Genomic DNA, 16,138 nt, shown 5'->3' with positions numbered 1-16,138 from the left:
CTGAATGTGTGTGTGTGTGTGTATATATATATATATATATAGAGAGAGAGAGAGTTTATATTTTTTACTGCTAGATTGATGCCTTCTTTACTGTGAGTGAATGTGGTATCCAGAAAGTTATCGAAGAGTGTCTGGATATTTTGGTTACAGGTTGCTTACTGGTATTCTTCTGTGCTGTTTTGAGCCCATCTGTATGAATGTCTGATGTTGTACAGCTTACTGGGCTGTGAATGTGTGGTTGTTTCCATGTCTGTTCTTTTGAGGAACAACGTAATTTGGCTGTGATCAGACAGAGGTGTTAGTGGCTTGACAGTGAATGAGCTGAGAGAGAAAGGGTCATTGTCTGTGATCATATAGTCTACTGTACTGTGGCCAAGAGGTGAGCAGTAGGTGAATCTCCCCAAAGAGTCTCACCCCGTAACCTACTGTTGACAAATTACAGACCCAGGCTTCTACAGAGCTGCAACAGATCCCTTTCGTTGTTGTTGACGGTGCTGTCACTGTTGTTTCTATGGGGAGATGAAGACAGTTAGAAACACTATGGCCTGTAATAAAGCTCTCCCCTCGTGTGTTTGTTAGATCAGGTAGTGTTCCTGTGCACACATTTGTGTCCCCACAGATGAGCACATTTCCCTGGGCCTGGAAATGGCACGTCTCTTCCTCAAGGGTGGGGAAAATCTCCTCTGAGTAATATGGGGATTTTGAGGGGGGGGGGATATATATTGCACAAAGGAACACATCTTTTCCTGTCAGTACAAGTTATTTTTTAAGTTCTCTCTCTCTCTGCTCTCTCTCTGCTCGCTCTCTCTCTCGCTCTGCTGCTCTCGTACTCTCTCTCGCTCGCTCTCTCCCTCTCTCTCTGTTTCTCTCTCTGTTTCTCTCTCTGTTTCTCTCTCTCTCTCTCTCTCTCTCTCTCTCTCTCTCTCTCAAAATTCAATTTGCTTTATTGGCATGACGTAACAATGTACATATTGTCAAAGCTTATTTTGGATATTTACAATATAAAAATGACAATCAAATTGTCAACGTTCAAATTGTCTCTCTCTCTCTGGTGTTCTCTCTCTCAAATTCAAATTCAAATTCAAGCTGCTTTATTGGCATGAAAAACATTGTGTCAATATTGCCAAAGCAACAATGTATACAATATACATTGTAACAAAATTGTAAATGATAGCAAATAATAATATAAAATTGTAGTAAATAATAATACAAAAATAAATACAATAAAATGGTAATAGTCTACAGTAAACATTAATAATTATAGTAATAACAATAATAGTAATAATAAGTAAGTTACTGTTTACTATTCAGATGTTATTATTCAGTGTCCCTCAGGCTATGGCAGGAAAATACATATTTGGCTGCAAGAGGAGCCATTGCTCCTTCGCCCATGAGTATTCTTAGTTTTTCCTCTGGGTTCAATTTGTAAAAATGTGGAATATATGTAGTCATTTCTGTGAATAATAAATCTCTTTGTGAGGAATATTTATCACAGTAAAGGAGAAAGTGCATCTCTGTCTCTACCTCCCCTGTCATGCAGTGACCACATACACGCTCCTCTTTGGGTAGCCATGTCTTTTTATGTCTGCCGGTTTCTATTGCCAATCGGTGGTCACTCAGCCTGTACTTGGTAAGGATCTGTCTCTGCTTCGTATCTCTGACAGAGTAGAGATAATCAGCCAATTCATATTCTCTGTTTAGGGTCAGATAGCAATTTAGTCGGCTTTGGGATTTTGTTTCGTTTTTCCAGTATTGTAAGTATGATTCCTTTGATTGGTTCATGATTTTGTTTATTGGAATTCTTTCTTTTGAAGCAGTGCTGGTGTCAGCTTGATTGGTGAGGTCCAACACCAGCTGACTGAGAGGGCTCGTTTCTGGGCTCAGCTCTTGGGCTTGAAGTGCTTTAAATTGCAGACTCGAATTTGGACTTGAATTTAGATGTAGCCAAAATTTTAATGATCTTTTCTGTATTTTCATTATTACTGGAAAACGGCCCAATTCTGCCCTACATGCATTAGTTGGTGTATTTCTCTGGACTTGTAGAATTTTCCGACAGAATTCTGCATGTAGGGTTTCAATTGGATGTTTGTCCCACATTTTAAAATCCAGTTTATTGAGTGGCCCCCAAACCTCACTTCCATAAAGTGCTATTGGTAGGATTACACTGTCAAATATTTTAGTCCAAATTCTAATTGGGATGTTGATTTTGAATAATTTCATTTTTATTGCATACATTGCTCTGCGGGCTTTTTCTTTGAGTGCCTTCACTGCCATATTAAAGTTTCCCGATGCAGATATGGTCAGACCAAGGTAGGTGTAATTTTTTGTGTGTTCAATTAAGGTGTTGTTCAGGGTGAATTTACATTTTTGTTTCTGACATCTGGTTTTTTTTTGGAAAATCATGATTTTAGTTTTTTGGAAATTTACTGCCAGGGCCCAATTATGGCAATATTGCTCCAGAATATTAATGTTTTGTTGAAGACCTTCTTTGGTTGGTGATAGAAGTACCAAGTCATCAGCATATAGCAGGTATTTCACCTCTGTGTCAAATAGTGTGAGTCCTGGGGCTGGAGATTGGTCCATCTACATGTCTCTCTCTCTCTCTCTCTGGTGCTCTCTCTCTCTGGTGTTCTCTCTCTCTGGTGTTCTCTCTCTCTGGTGTTCTCTCTCTCTCTCTCTCTCTGGTGTTCTCTCTCTCTGGTGTTCTCTCTCTCTCTCTCTCTCTCTGGTGTTCTCTCTCTCTCTCTCTGGTGTTCTCTCTCTCTGGTGCTCTCTCTCTCTGGTGTTCTCTCTCTCTCTCTCTCTCTGGTGTTCTCTCTCTCTCTCTGGTGTTCTCTCTCTCTCTCTCTCTGGTGCTCTCTCTCTCTCTCTCTCTCTCTCTCTCTCTCTCTCTCTGGTGTTCTCTCTCTCTCTCTCTCTCTCTCTCTCTCTCTCTGGTGTTCTCTCTCTCTCTCTCTCTCTCTGGTGTTCTCTCTCTCTCTCTCTCTGGTGTTCTCTCTCGCTCTCTCTCTGGTGTTCTCTCTCTCTCTCTCTGGTGTTCTCTCTCTCTCTCTCTCTGGTGCTCTCTCTCTCTCTCTGGTGCTCTCTCTCTCTCTCTCTCTCTCTGGTGTTCTCTCTCGCTCTCTCTCTGGTGCTCTCTCTCTCTCTCTGGTGTTCTCTCTCTCTCTCTCTGGTGCTCTCTCTCTGGTGTTCTCTCTCTCTCTCTCTCTCTGGTGCTCTCTCTCTCTCTCTGGTGTTCTCTCTCTCTCTCTCTCTCATGCTCTCTCTCATTCTCTCTCTCTCTCTCATTCTCTCTCTCTCTCTCATTCTCTCTCTCTCTCTCATTCTCTCTCTCTCTCATTCTCTCTCGCTCTCTCATTCTCTCTCTCTCTCTCTCTCTGGTGTTCTCTCTCTCTCTCTCTCTCTCTCTCTCTCTCTCTCTGGTGTTCTCTCTCTCTCTCTCTCTCTCTGGTGTTCTCTCTCTCTCTCTCTCTCTCTCTGGTGTTCTCTCTCGCTCTCTCTCTGGTGTTCTCTCTCTCTCTCTCTGGTGTTCTCTCTCTCTCTCTCTCTCTGGTGCTCTCTCTCTCTCTCTGGTGCTCTCTCTCTCTCTCTCTCTCTGGTGTTCTCTCTCGCTCTCTCTCTGGTGCTCTCTCTCTCTCTCTCTGGTGCTCTCTCTCTCTCTCTCTCTGGTGTTCTCTCTCGCTCTCTCTCTGGTGCTCTCTCTCTCTCGCTCTCTCTCTGGTGTTCTCTCTCTCTCTCTCTGGTGTTCTCTCTCGCTCTCTCTCTGGTGTTCTCTCTCTCTCTCTATGGTGCTCTCTCTCTCTCTCTCTGGTGTTCTCTCTCTCTCTCTCTCTCTCTGGTGTTCTCTCTCTCTCTCTCTCTCTGGTGTTCTCTCTCTCTCTCTCTCTGGTGCTCTCTCTCTCTCTCTCTCTGGTGTTCTCTCTCTCTCTCTGGTGCTCTCTCTCTCTCTCTCTCTCTGGTGTTCTCTCTCTCTCTCTCTCTGGTGTTCTCTCTCGCTCTCTCTCTGGTGTTCTCTCTCTCTCTCTCTGGTGTTCTCTCTCTCTCTCGCTCTGCTGCTCTCGCTCTCTGCTGCTCTCGCTCTCTCGCTCTCTGCTGCTCTCTCTCTCTCTCTCTCTCTCTCTCTGTGGCTCTCTCTCTCTGCGGCTCTCTCTTTCTCTCTCTGCGGCTTGCTCTCTCTCTCTTGTTAATGTCACCTCTTCCAGCTCTTACTGTCACCTAACATGACACCTACCACCTCCCCTCTTTCCATTTACTGTAACAAGCATCTGAGCACTGGACTTCTATGGACGTTGAAATTTGGTCAGTCCGCCCTGGCCGGACCCAATCTGAACCAATCATAGGTGTCTGTTTCACAAGTTTGGACAGAATAGTACAGTAGAAAAAATACTGTATAGTAAGGAACAGTAGAGCTTCATACAATAATAGCCCGTGTGTAGAATAATACCCAAATATGCAAATGAAGGCTATTGCATATTCCTACATTTTGTGTACCTATACAGGATACATCGCCTAGAAGAGAATGACATTCATATCCATAATTATGCATTTCTATACAGTACAGATCAGGGACCCATGATGTCATTCTGTTACCGTAATTCTGTTACCAAATCAACTTCACCTCCTGTAGTTCAATAACCAAAATCATTATTTTAGGTGTCGTAGCTGACACACCCTTCTTTCTGCAGACATCTTTGAGTTATTATATATTTTTTTAAATCGCCCCAATTTTGTGATTTATGACCTTGTCTCATTGCTGCAACTGCCCAACGGGCTCGGGAGAGGCAAAAGTCGAGTCATGCCTCCTTCGAAACATGACCCGCCTAACCGCGCTTCTTAACATCCGCCTGCTTAACCCGGAGGCCAGCTGCACCAATGTGTCGGAGGAAACACCGTTCAAATGACGACCGAAGTCGGCCTGCAGATGCCCGGCCCGCCACAAGGGGTCGCTAGAGCGCAATGAGCCAAGTAAAGCCCCCCCGGACAAACCCTCCCTTAACCCAAACCATGCTGGGCCAATTGTGCGCCGCCCTATGGGACTCCGGGATCACGGCCGGTAATGACACATGGCTGTGTCTCCTGAACACTGCGATGTAGTACCTTAGACCGCTGCGCCAGACTGTAATTCCGTTACCGTGGAATTGCCCATTTACAAAATGCAGATACTCAGAGTTACTGTTGACACTTGGAAAGAGTGCGTAGGATTTTAAGTACTTTTTGAGAAAGAGGTGAGGAGAGGACACAAGACATCAAAGAGAAAATTGAGAAGAAGCCACCACACATGCCATCTAACACCCACATACAACCTCGTATCTCTTTACTGTGCAGCCTACGTTATTAACAGACTGATTTTAGTGACTTATTAGCAGGCATGATGGCAGCGGTTGTCAGGAAGCGCTCACGTAGAGGAATCGCTCACGTGCTCTGTCTGCGAGATCTCCATCTGGCTTCAACCGCACCTGTCAGTTGAGATAATGTAACTGTTGTTACTGTGTGAATGAGTGTTTGCCATACAGTCACACCAGTGTGAGGTGGTGCGTTGAGGGCAGGAAGTGCCTGGGTGGTTAGGTTACCCATGAAAGATAACTTTCCATTTCCCAGAAACAGAAAGGTCATGTAAGAGAATCACTGTAACAAAAAGAGTACTTTTCCATGATGTTGTTGCCCAACCCTCAACTCTCCAACCATCCCTCTGCTCTCTCTCTCTCGCTGCTCTTCTTTCTCACTGTCTTGCTGTCTCTCTCTATCTGCTGTCTCTCTCTCTCTGCTGTCTCTCTCTCTCTCTCTCTCTCTCTCTTTTTCTCTCTCTCTCTCTCTCTCTGCTGTCTTTCTCTCTCTCTCTCTCTCTCTCTCTCTCCTGTCTCTCTCGCGCTCTGCCTCGCTCTGCTGTCTCGAGAGGGGGGCTGGGGGGTCTGTGCGTCCCACCTGTTCCACAACAATACACTTCCTAATGCAGAAAAGTGCAAATTCATGTTCATTACATCCACCCAAACAACCCAATACCTTTTGGTGCTGCTGTTGGATTGTTTCGTTTCTTCAAAGGTCAATTAGTGTCGTCCTCCTAGTGCTGTTTTTGAAAAGAGTGAAATTGAATCGTCAGCCAATTTCCTCTCGAGGCTTTTTTTGCTACACACGTCCCTTGCACGCGTGTGTTTGTGTTTGGGAAACTAGTTTTGCTCATCTATATTCATTCAATCTCTGTCCTCCCGGGCTTGTTTTTATGAGTCTATGTATTTGCAGTTACCTCCCTTTGAACATGAGATGGTGTGGGTCCCAAATTGCACTCTATTACTTATTTAGTGCAATACATTTGCTTGGGGCCCATAAGGTTCTGGTCAAATGTAGTGTACTTTATAGGGAATAGGGTGCCATTTGGAAAGCTGAGATGGAGAAATATGCCAGAACCATGGCGGCTGATTGTAAATAATTGATTTCCTTCTTGGAATTGCACCAATACTTTAGTAGTGTTTGAAATAAAGCAAATCAAATTGTATTGATCACGTACACATATTTAGCAGATGTCATTGCGAGGGTAGCAGTAGTATCTAACAATACACACATCTAAAAGTACAAGAATAGAATAAAAAAATATATACAGCCTTTGGAAAGTATTCAGACTCCTGGACTTTTTCCACATTTTGTTAGGTTACAGCCTTATTCTAAAATGTATTAAATAGTTTTTCACCTCATCAATCTACTCACAATACCCCATAATGACAAAGCAAAAGAAATGTTAGGAATTTAAAAACAACTCATATCACATAAGTATTCATACACATTACTCGGTACTTTGTTGAAGAACCTTTGGCAGCGACTATAGCCTTGTCTTCTTGGGTGTGATGCTCCAAGCTTGGCACACCTGTATTTGGAGAGTTTCTCCCATTTGTATTTTCAGGTCTCTCCAGAGATGTTCGATTGGGTTCAGGTCCGGGCTCTGGTCGGGCCACTCAAGGACATTCAGAGACTTGTCCCAAAGCCACTCCTGCATTGTCTTGGCTGTGTGCTTAGGGTTGTTGTCCTGTCCCAGTCTGACATCCTGAGCGCTCTGGAGCAGGTTTTCATCAAGGATCTCTCTGTACTTTGCTCTCTTCTTCTTTGCCGCTGAAAAACATCCCCACAGCATGATGCTGCCACCACCATGCTTCACCGTAGGGATGATGCCAGTTTCCTCCAGATGTGACGCTTGGCATTCAGGCCAATCTTGGTTTCATTGGACCAGAGAATCTTGTTTCTCATATTCTGAGAATCTTTAGGTGCCTTTTGGCAAAGTGGGCTGTCATGTGCCTTTTACTGAGGAGTGGCTTCCGTCTGGCAACTCTACCATAAAGGCCTGATTGGTGGAGTGCCACAGAGATGGTTGTCCTTCTGGAAGGTTCTCCCATCTCCACAGAGGAACTCTGGAGTTCTATCAGAGTGATCATTGGGTCTTTGGTCACCTCCCTGACCAAGGCCCTTCTCGCCTGATTGTTCAGTTTGGCCGGGCGGCCAGTTCCCTTTTAAGGATGATGGAGGCCACTGTTCTTGGGGACCTTAAATACTGCAGAAATGTATTGGTACCCTTACCCAGATCTGTGCCCCAACACAGTCCTGTCTTGAAGATCTACGGACAATTCCGTCAACCTCATGGCTTGGTTTTTGCTCTGACGTGCACTGTCAACTGTGGGACCTTATATAGACAGGTGTGTGCCTTTCCAAATCATGTCCAATCAATTGAATTTACCACATGTGGCCTCCAATCAAGTTGTAGAAACATCTCAAAGATGATCAATGGAAACAGGATCCACCTGAGCTCAATTTCAAGTCTCATAGCAACTGGTCTGAATACTTATGTAAATAAGGTATTTAAAAAAAAAAGTTTTATTAAAGTGACCAGTGTTCCATGTCTATGTGTATAGGGTCGCAGCCTCTAAGGTGCATGGTAGAGTAACCGGGTGGTAGTCGGCTAGTGACAGTGACTATGTTCAGGGCAGGGTACTGGGTGGAGGCTGGCAAGTGATGGCTATTTAACAGTCTGATGGCCTTGAGATAGAAGCTGTTTTAAAGTCTCTCGGTCCCAGCTTTGTTTTGATGAACATGTGGTTGTTGTCCTTGATGATCTGGGGGGGGGGGGGGGGGGGCAGGCAGTGTTCCTTGATCTGATCTATAGGCTACGATGCGTAGTGACTGGCATTGCTAACCGAATATAATCTCAGCGACTTGTTCAAACAATAAACCAAGCAACATTGTAGCTTTATTAGAATCAAATATGTATTTAGTTTAGAACTAATAACTAGTGATTCCAGGCTGTTTTGAAATGGTGGAAAATACTGAAACCATGCGTCGTTTCTTCATGACCGAAACATGACGTTCTATTTTTGAGTGAACACGCTAAAGCGGCATATCAAACTGTGATAATGTTGTAGGTTACACTTGCAAGTATAAGAATATTTGCCAGGGCATATTATTTAATTTTTAAGTCTGATTATTTCACATGGAGATGTGGGAAGTTAAAAAGGCTAGCTAGCTTTCAAGATTTTTAGCCAGCTGGCTACTACTAGCAAGGGAGGGTCTTTCTTTTTCCCAACGCGGTTCAGCCAAAACCACGCCCCTTTTATTCAGAGAGGCGTTCTACAACGCTTTGAGCGCTCTCCGAGCCTACCAAGTCCGGAAGTGAATATCACGTACTGCGACATTTCAGCCACTGATTTAACAACAAAGGCTGACTGAATGATTAGCTAATAAATATTTGCGAAATCATGAATAATAAGCATATGCTTTTACTTGATAAATAGACTACTAATGATAATACAACACCTTCAAATACCGAGCTGGTAACGTTAAGTAACCTAGGCTAACTTAGTTGACCTTCAATTGAGGGAATTCAGGTGAATTCTGAGACATTTTTACAACTCATTGAAACTCTGAAAATAAACACATGGGCAATTGTTACCAAACATGATGATAATAATAGGCCTAAATGACACTTTCCGTCCTTACCTTGGAAAGGCCACTGTCTCTGCCCTGGTCTCCTGCGAGTGAGACAACGCTAGCTAGCCAAAGGGAGCGTAGTAGAGCGCACCTCTGAATAACTGGGCTTGGTTTTTGGCTTAACTGCGTTGGGAAGAAAGACGCAGCAAGGGAAAGACCTTGCTTTCACCACAAACGAGAAGACGAAAATAAACTACCATCGCCCGCTTGTGAATGGGAGTCTAGGAAACGTGGACCGGCGAGGGTAGTATCATGTTACCAAGGGTATCTGTACTTTACTATTTATATGTTGGACTACTTTTACTTTTACTTCATTCCTAAAGAAAATGATGTCCTTTTTACTGCATACATTTTCCCCTGACACCCAAAAGTACTCGTTACATTTTGAATGCTCAGCAGAACAGTACGATGGTCCAATTCACACACGTATCAAGAGAACATCCCTGGTCATCTACTGGCTCTGATCTGGCGGACTCACTAAACACGCACGCTTCATTTGTAAATGATGTCTAAGTGTTGGAGTATGCTCCTGGCTATCCGTACATTAAAATAACAAGAAAATGGTGCCGTCTGTTTTGCTTAATAAAGTAATTTGAAATGATTTATAGTTTTACTTTTGATACTTAATAGATTAAATCAGTAAATATACTTAAGGTATCTTTACTTTTAGTTAAGTATGACCATTGGGTACTTTTTCCACCACTGGGATAGGCTATAACTGCTGGAGTCACAAGCTGGGATAGGCTAACTACAGGAGGGTGGGATGGGCCAGTGTGGCCCAACTTCAAAGTTGCTCTGTGGGTTAACAATGGTTTTAGTTTACGGGGGCTGGTTGATGGAGTACAGTGCAGTGTATCAGGAGATCTCTCTCCCCTCTTTGAGGAATCATGGTGGCAGCTGTTAAAACACAAGGCCACATGAGCCCCCCTCCCTCCTCTCCTCCCTCCCACAGCTGGGTCTCTGTGGGACCACCCTCCCCACCCCACCACCCCAGCCGCCTTCTCACACAGACTCTCATTGTCAGAGCCCTTGCTGGGAAATCAGCTGGGAGATACTGAGAGGAACAATACACAGCCTCCAAAAAGAACACCATTTTAGCATTTCATTCAAAGCCCAATCTTTTTCCACTTTCTGCTTGTCTAAAGTTCCCAGTCAGTCAGACAGGGTCAGACAGGGTGAGTGTGTGTGTGTGTTGTCGATCTTTCACATGGAAGAAAGTGTTGCCCTTTCCACACGACCATACCGACTCAAACTGTACTTTACAGTGCTGTCTCTGATTTATCATTGTCCTTTCAAGCATGGTTCCAGCAACTACGTTGGACACGGCTCAGCTCAGTAGTTTGAAAAGCGTATATACAGTTGAAGTCGGAGGTTTACATACACTTAGGATGAAGTAATTTAAAACTCGTTTTTCAACCACTCCACAAATTTCTTGTTAACAAACTATAGTTTTGGCAAGTGGGTTAGGACATTACTTTGTGCATGACACAAGTCATTTTTCCAACAATTGTTTACAGACAGATTATTTCACTTATAATTCACTGTATCACAATTCCAGTGGGTCAGAAGTTTACCTACACTAAGTTGACTGTGCCTTTAAACAGTTTGGAAAATTCCAGAAAATGATGTCATGGCTTTAGAAGTCTCTGATAGGCTAATTGACGTAATTTGAGTCAATTGGAGGTGTAGCTGTGGATGTATTTCAAGGCCTACCTTCAAACTCAGTGCTTCTTTGCTTGACACCATGGGAAAATGAAAATAAATCAGTCGAAACCCTAGAAAAAAAATTGTAGACCTCCACAAGTCTGGTTCATCCTTGGGAGCAATTTCCAAATGCCTGAAGGTACCACGTTCATCTGTACAAACAATAGTACGCAAGTATAAACACCATGGGACCACAAAGCCGTCATACCGCTGAGGAAGGCGACGCGTTCTGTCTCCTAGAGATGAACGTACTTTGGTGCGAAAAGTGCAAATCAATCCCAGAAAAACAGCAAAGGACCTTGTGAAGATGCTGGAGGGAACTGGTGCAAAAGTATCTGTATACACAGTAAAATGAGTCCTATATCGACATAACCTGAAAGACCGCTCAGCAAGGAAGAAGCCACTGCTCCAAAACCACCATAAAAAAGCCAGACTATGGTTTGCAACTGCACATGGGGACAAAGATTGTACTTTTTGGAGAAATGTCCTCTGGTCTGATGAAATAAAAATAGAAGTGTTTGGCCATAATGACCATCGTTATGTTTGGAGGAAAAAGGGGGAGGCTTGCAAGCCGAAGAACACCATCCCAACCGTGAAGCACAGGGGTGGCTGCATGATGTTGTGGGGGTGTTTTGCTGTAGGAGGGACTGGTGCACTTCACAAAATAGATGGCATCATGAGGGAGGAGAATTATGTGGATATATTGAAGCAACATCTCAAGACATCAGGCAGGAAGATAAAGCTTGGTTGCAAATGGGTCTTCCAAATGGACAATGACTCCAAGCATGCTTCCAAAGTTGTGGCAAAATGGCTTAAGGACAACAAAGTCAAGGTATTGGAGTGGCCATCACAAAGCCCTGACCTCATTCCCATAGAAAATTTGTGGGCAGAACTGAAAAAGTGCGTGTACGAGCAAGGAGGCCTCGACAAACCTGATTCATTGCGTCAGCTCTGTCAGGAGGAATGGGGCAAAATTCACCCACCTTATTGTGGGAAGCTTGTAGAAGGCTACCTGGCGCATTTGACCCAAGTTAAACAATTTCAAAGCTGCCAAATACTAATTGAGTGTATGTAAACTTCTGACCCACTGGGAATGTGATAAAATAAATTAAAGCTGAAATGAATCATTCTATTATTCTGACATTTCACATTCTTAAAATAAAGTGGTGATCCTAACTGACCTAACACAGGGATTTCTTACTAGGTCAAATTTGGCTAAGGTGTATGTAAACTTATAAATTCAACTGTAAATGAGGCCGGGTTGTGAGGCAGGGTGGGACCATGTCAGGTCACCAAGCAGGCTGTGGGTTGGGGTGGAGAGGGTTAATGCTTTTCTCTCTCTCAGTGGGTGAGACGGGCTTATGGGTTGCGTTTGCAGTCACTGACACTGATTGGAGTTCAACTCTGATGCGGCAATCTCTCTCGGTCCCCCTCACACTCGTCCTCTCTCTCTCTCTCCCACTCGTATCCTCTTCTCTCTATCCCTTCAGATGTGGGTCAGATGGCTATTGACTGGCTGACCGGGAACTTCTACTTTGAGGACAACATGGACGATCGTATCTTTGTGTGCAACGCTGACGGCCAGACGTGTGTCACCCTGCTGGACCAGGAGCTCTACAACCCTAAAGGCATCGCCCTGGACCCCCTCATGGGGTGAGCACTACCCCACTAACAACCCCAGAGACCCCTGAAGTAGTGACCTCAGAAGGTCCTTTGTTTACTTCCCCCTGGTCCTTCTGGTCAGATGACCGAGCCCCTTAGTCAGTGAAAACACTTCCTCTTCTCTCTCACGCACACAACATGTGTATGATCACTTCATCCTGCTGACGGTGACACTTAAAAAGTTTGGTGTATCCTGTGTTCTTCCTTTTTTTTTTTTTTTACAAGGTGTCACTTCTCAGTTTTGGAAGTCATCTCCTGGTGAAGGATGTAGGCGTCTCCGATATTAACCACAATTAACGCAGATGGCACTTTTTTTATGAGCTGCGTAGAGCAGCGTGATTGAGGTCAAATATATATTTAAGGAAGTACAGTCTGTTGGACTGCACAGTCATTCCTTTTCCTCTCATGGTTTCTCATGGTTTCTTCACCCCCCCCCCCCTTCCCCCTGCTCTCCTCACCCTCTCTCCCTACAGCAAGGTGTTCTTCACAGACTACGGTCAGACCCCCAAGGTGGAGCGTTGTGACATGGACGGTCAGAACCGGACCAAGCTGGTGGAAAGTAAGATTGTGTTCCCCCACGGTATCACCCTGGACCTGGTCAACCGGCTGGTCTACTGGGCCGATGCCTACCTGGACTACATAGAGGTGGTGGACTACGAGGGCCAGAACAGACACACCATCATACAGGGCCTGCTGGTGAGGTCATGAATGAGTCAAGGAAGATGATCCATTAAAACACACACACACAACCACCAACTCCGTCTGTTGTTCATTCTGTCAGATTGAGCATCTGTACGGGCTGACGGTGTTTGAGAACTACCTGTACGCCACCAACTCTGACGAAGGCAACCTGAACCACGCGAAGACCAGCGTGATCCGGGTCAACCGCTTCAATGCCTCTGACTTCACGGTGGTGACCCGAGTGGACCGCGGCGCCGCCCTGCACGTGTACCATCAGAGACGTCAACCCCCAGGTAGGTACACACCCACAAACCCCTTTTTATTTACCCAGATAGGCACTGAGGGTACGGGGCAATCATTGTCATGGATTGTGGTATGTAGTGCGGTCGGGCTTTTGTTCCAGCCCCCGCACGTGTTCCGCCAGAGACGCCGACCTCCATGTAGGTACACGGGCTAGCGTCGCAAAATTACGGTAACTTAAAAAACAATCCCGGGTTTTCCTGGTTGAAAGAGTCCAGAAGGGTTATCTAGTGTCACCTGTCTGTATCGATCGTCATAGTTGTTGCCATGCCGGTGCCTAGTACTGACCTCTGACCCCGCTCTCCCGTCCCCTGGTGCCCAGTGAGAGAGAAGAGTCATGCGTGTGCCCCGGACCAGTTTAAGAAGCCAGGAGGCTGCTCCGACATCTGTCTGCTGGGGAACAGCCACAAGACCCGGACCTGCCGCTGTCGCTCTGGATTCAGCCTGGGCAGCGACGGGAAGTCCTGCAAGAGTGAGTACTTCACATACATCACGTTTTGAATTGCGTTCCGTACACAGAGAGTAGCGCAAAAAAATCACAAGCATACAGCACAGACCTGCACATTTATATTATAGGAATATGAGTTAAAATAAGTCTCTAGAGCAGCATTTTTTACAGTTACGTACTCTGGGCAGAAAATACCTTGTTTCGTTGCTCAGATCTTGTAACTAACCGTTCAGCGATATCCCCTCGTTGTCGACGTTCCCCTTGCAGAACCTGAACACGAGTTGTTCCTGGTGTACGGTAAGGGCCGCCCTGGCATCATCCGTGGCATGGACATGAATGCCAAGGTCCCCGACGAGTTCATGATCCCCATTGAGAACCTGATGAACCCCCGGGCGCTGGACTTCCACGCCGAGAGCGAGTTCATCTACTTCGCTGACGCCGTGAGTTACATCATCGGGCGGCAGAAGATTGACGGCACGGAGAGGGACACCATCCTGAAGGATGGTAAAGGACTGTCTGTTTGACTACCCTCGTTTTTAACATGTCGTGCATTGCAACAGGACTCAGCTCCAACCTACTGCAGAATTGAATCGCAATGCATGTAGATTTGGGATGCAATATATATATTGAATCGTGACCAATGTGTCATGATAAAAATGATATCATGAGGTCACGAAAGCCCTAGTGGACAGTCACCCTCAATCTCTCTCCCTTCCTCTGTCCCTCTGTCCCTTCCTCTGTCCCTCTGTCCCTTCCCTCAGGCGTCCACACCGTGGAGGGGATAGCGGTAGACTGGATGGCAGGTAACCTGTACTGGACCGACGACGGGCCCGTGAAGACCATCAGTGTGGCCAGGCTGGAGAAGGCCTCTCAGACACGCAAGACCCTCATCGAGGGCAAGATGACCCACCCCCGCGCCATCGTAGTGGACCCCCAGCACGGGTCAGACCCCCCCCCCCCCTTATGCTCCTTTGCTCCTGTACACATCTCACACAAAGACCTCACAGAATGAGAATATGTTGGGTCACTTTCCCCAAAACTAGGTTGGAGGATTCCTGGTTTCCTGCTTATTTGCTCCTGCTTCCGGGAATCTTCCAACAATAATTTCCGGAAACACTCGGAATTTTGGGCAATTAGCTGGAATTTTTCGCCATTTTTAGTATGGATTTAACATCGTGTTATGGTTGTAGGTGGATGTACTGGACAGACTGGGAGGAGGACCCCAAGAAGAGTAACCGAGGGAAGATCAAGAAGGCGTGGATGGACGGCTCTCACGACCAGGTCCTGCTGACCAGTAAGACAGTGCTGTGGCCCAACGGCCTGAGTCTGGACATCCCGCAGGGCATCCTGTACTGGGTGGACGCGTACTACGACCGCATCGAGATGGTTTACCTCAACACCACCGAGCGCAAGGTCAGTTCGCCTGGTCAGCAAGCCTCGACCCGAATGCTGGTGATCGTCGATCTGGTTGTCGCACGTGTGAAATCTCCCCACTGGAGAGCAGGGTTCAGTCGTCACATCCACCCTTCGCACTGTTTCTCACACCTGCTTGTATCCCCCTCTGATTGCCAAACTGTCTAAATAAAGTGTGGTTTACATTTTTTATTTTTTTTAAATGGTTCTATGGTTTTCATCCTCACCATGACCCACGTGTAATGATCCTCTTCTCTCTTTCTGATTGGTCAGATGGTGTACGAGGGAAACGAATTAAACCACGCCTTCGGCCTGTGTCACTACAAGCAGTACCTGTTCTGGAACGAATACCGCGGCGGCAGCATCTTCAAACTCGATATCTCCACCAGCACCGTCACGCTGCTCCGCAACGAACGCCCCCCCCTCTTCGAGATCCGTGTGTACGACGCTCACCAGCAGCAAGGTAACTTTACGGGTGACACCTGGTGGGTAAACACCACAGTCTATGGGGAACACGTTTAACACATGCCAAAACTTTTTATGCCGCAAAATCATAACATTTTATTCTATATCGGTGATTTAGCTAGTCTAGATATGAATTAATGACTACTTTAATGTCCTATAGGCAAATTTGCTTGGTAACAACGCTAACGGTCCCGTCTGCCTGTCTTCTGTCTGTTACCATAGGGACCAACCTGTGTCGCGTGAAAAACGGTGGCTGCAGCAGTCTGTGTCTGGCTATCCCTGACGGCAGGTCCTGCGGCTGTGCCGACGACCAGATACTGGGCGACGACAATGTCACCTGTAAAGGTATGCAATGGGACGCTCTCCGGAGGGTCTCAGTCAGAGTAGTGTCCGGGATTTCTGTACGATGAACTGGGACGCCATGTCCGTGTTTCAAGCTGGTGTGTCGAGAAGCGAAGCTTCACAGACCTGCTTTCTTCAGCTGGGTTTGTTGTAGAGACT

General features: G+C 45.8%; 1 protein-coding gene across 2 annotated transcripts in view; it reads left to right on the top strand.

Annotated features, from left to right (window-relative positions):
* Positions 1-16,138, top strand: part of LOC110491981 (low-density lipoprotein receptor-related protein 1) — a 137,968-nt gene that overhangs the window by 68,483 nt on the left and 53,347 nt on the right. For both annotated transcript variants that reach the window (XM_036946892.2, XM_036946893.2), the window contains exons 8-16: positions 12,159-12,321; positions 12,804-13,026; positions 13,112-13,304; positions 13,634-13,783; positions 14,027-14,263; positions 14,521-14,701; positions 14,950-15,172; positions 15,446-15,635; positions 15,860-15,982. In XM_036946892.2, the coding sequence (XP_036802787.2) occupies positions 12,159-12,321; positions 12,804-13,026; positions 13,112-13,304; positions 13,634-13,783; positions 14,027-14,263; positions 14,521-14,701; positions 14,950-15,172; positions 15,446-15,635; positions 15,860-15,982 (1,683 nt within the window). The remainder of the gene's footprint in view (positions 1-12,158; positions 12,322-12,803; positions 13,027-13,111; positions 13,305-13,633; positions 13,784-14,026; positions 14,264-14,520; positions 14,702-14,949; positions 15,173-15,445; positions 15,636-15,859; positions 15,983-16,138) is intronic.

This window comes from Oncorhynchus mykiss, chromosome 16, assembly GCF_057628025.1.
Source record: "Oncorhynchus mykiss isolate SJ-2025 chromosome 16, ASM5762802v1, whole genome shotgun sequence".
Lineage (NCBI taxonomy): Eukaryota > Metazoa > Chordata > Actinopteri > Salmoniformes > Salmonidae > Oncorhynchus > Oncorhynchus mykiss.
Note: the sequence above shows the minus strand (reverse complement) of the source record. Positions and strands in the feature narration are given on the sequence as shown.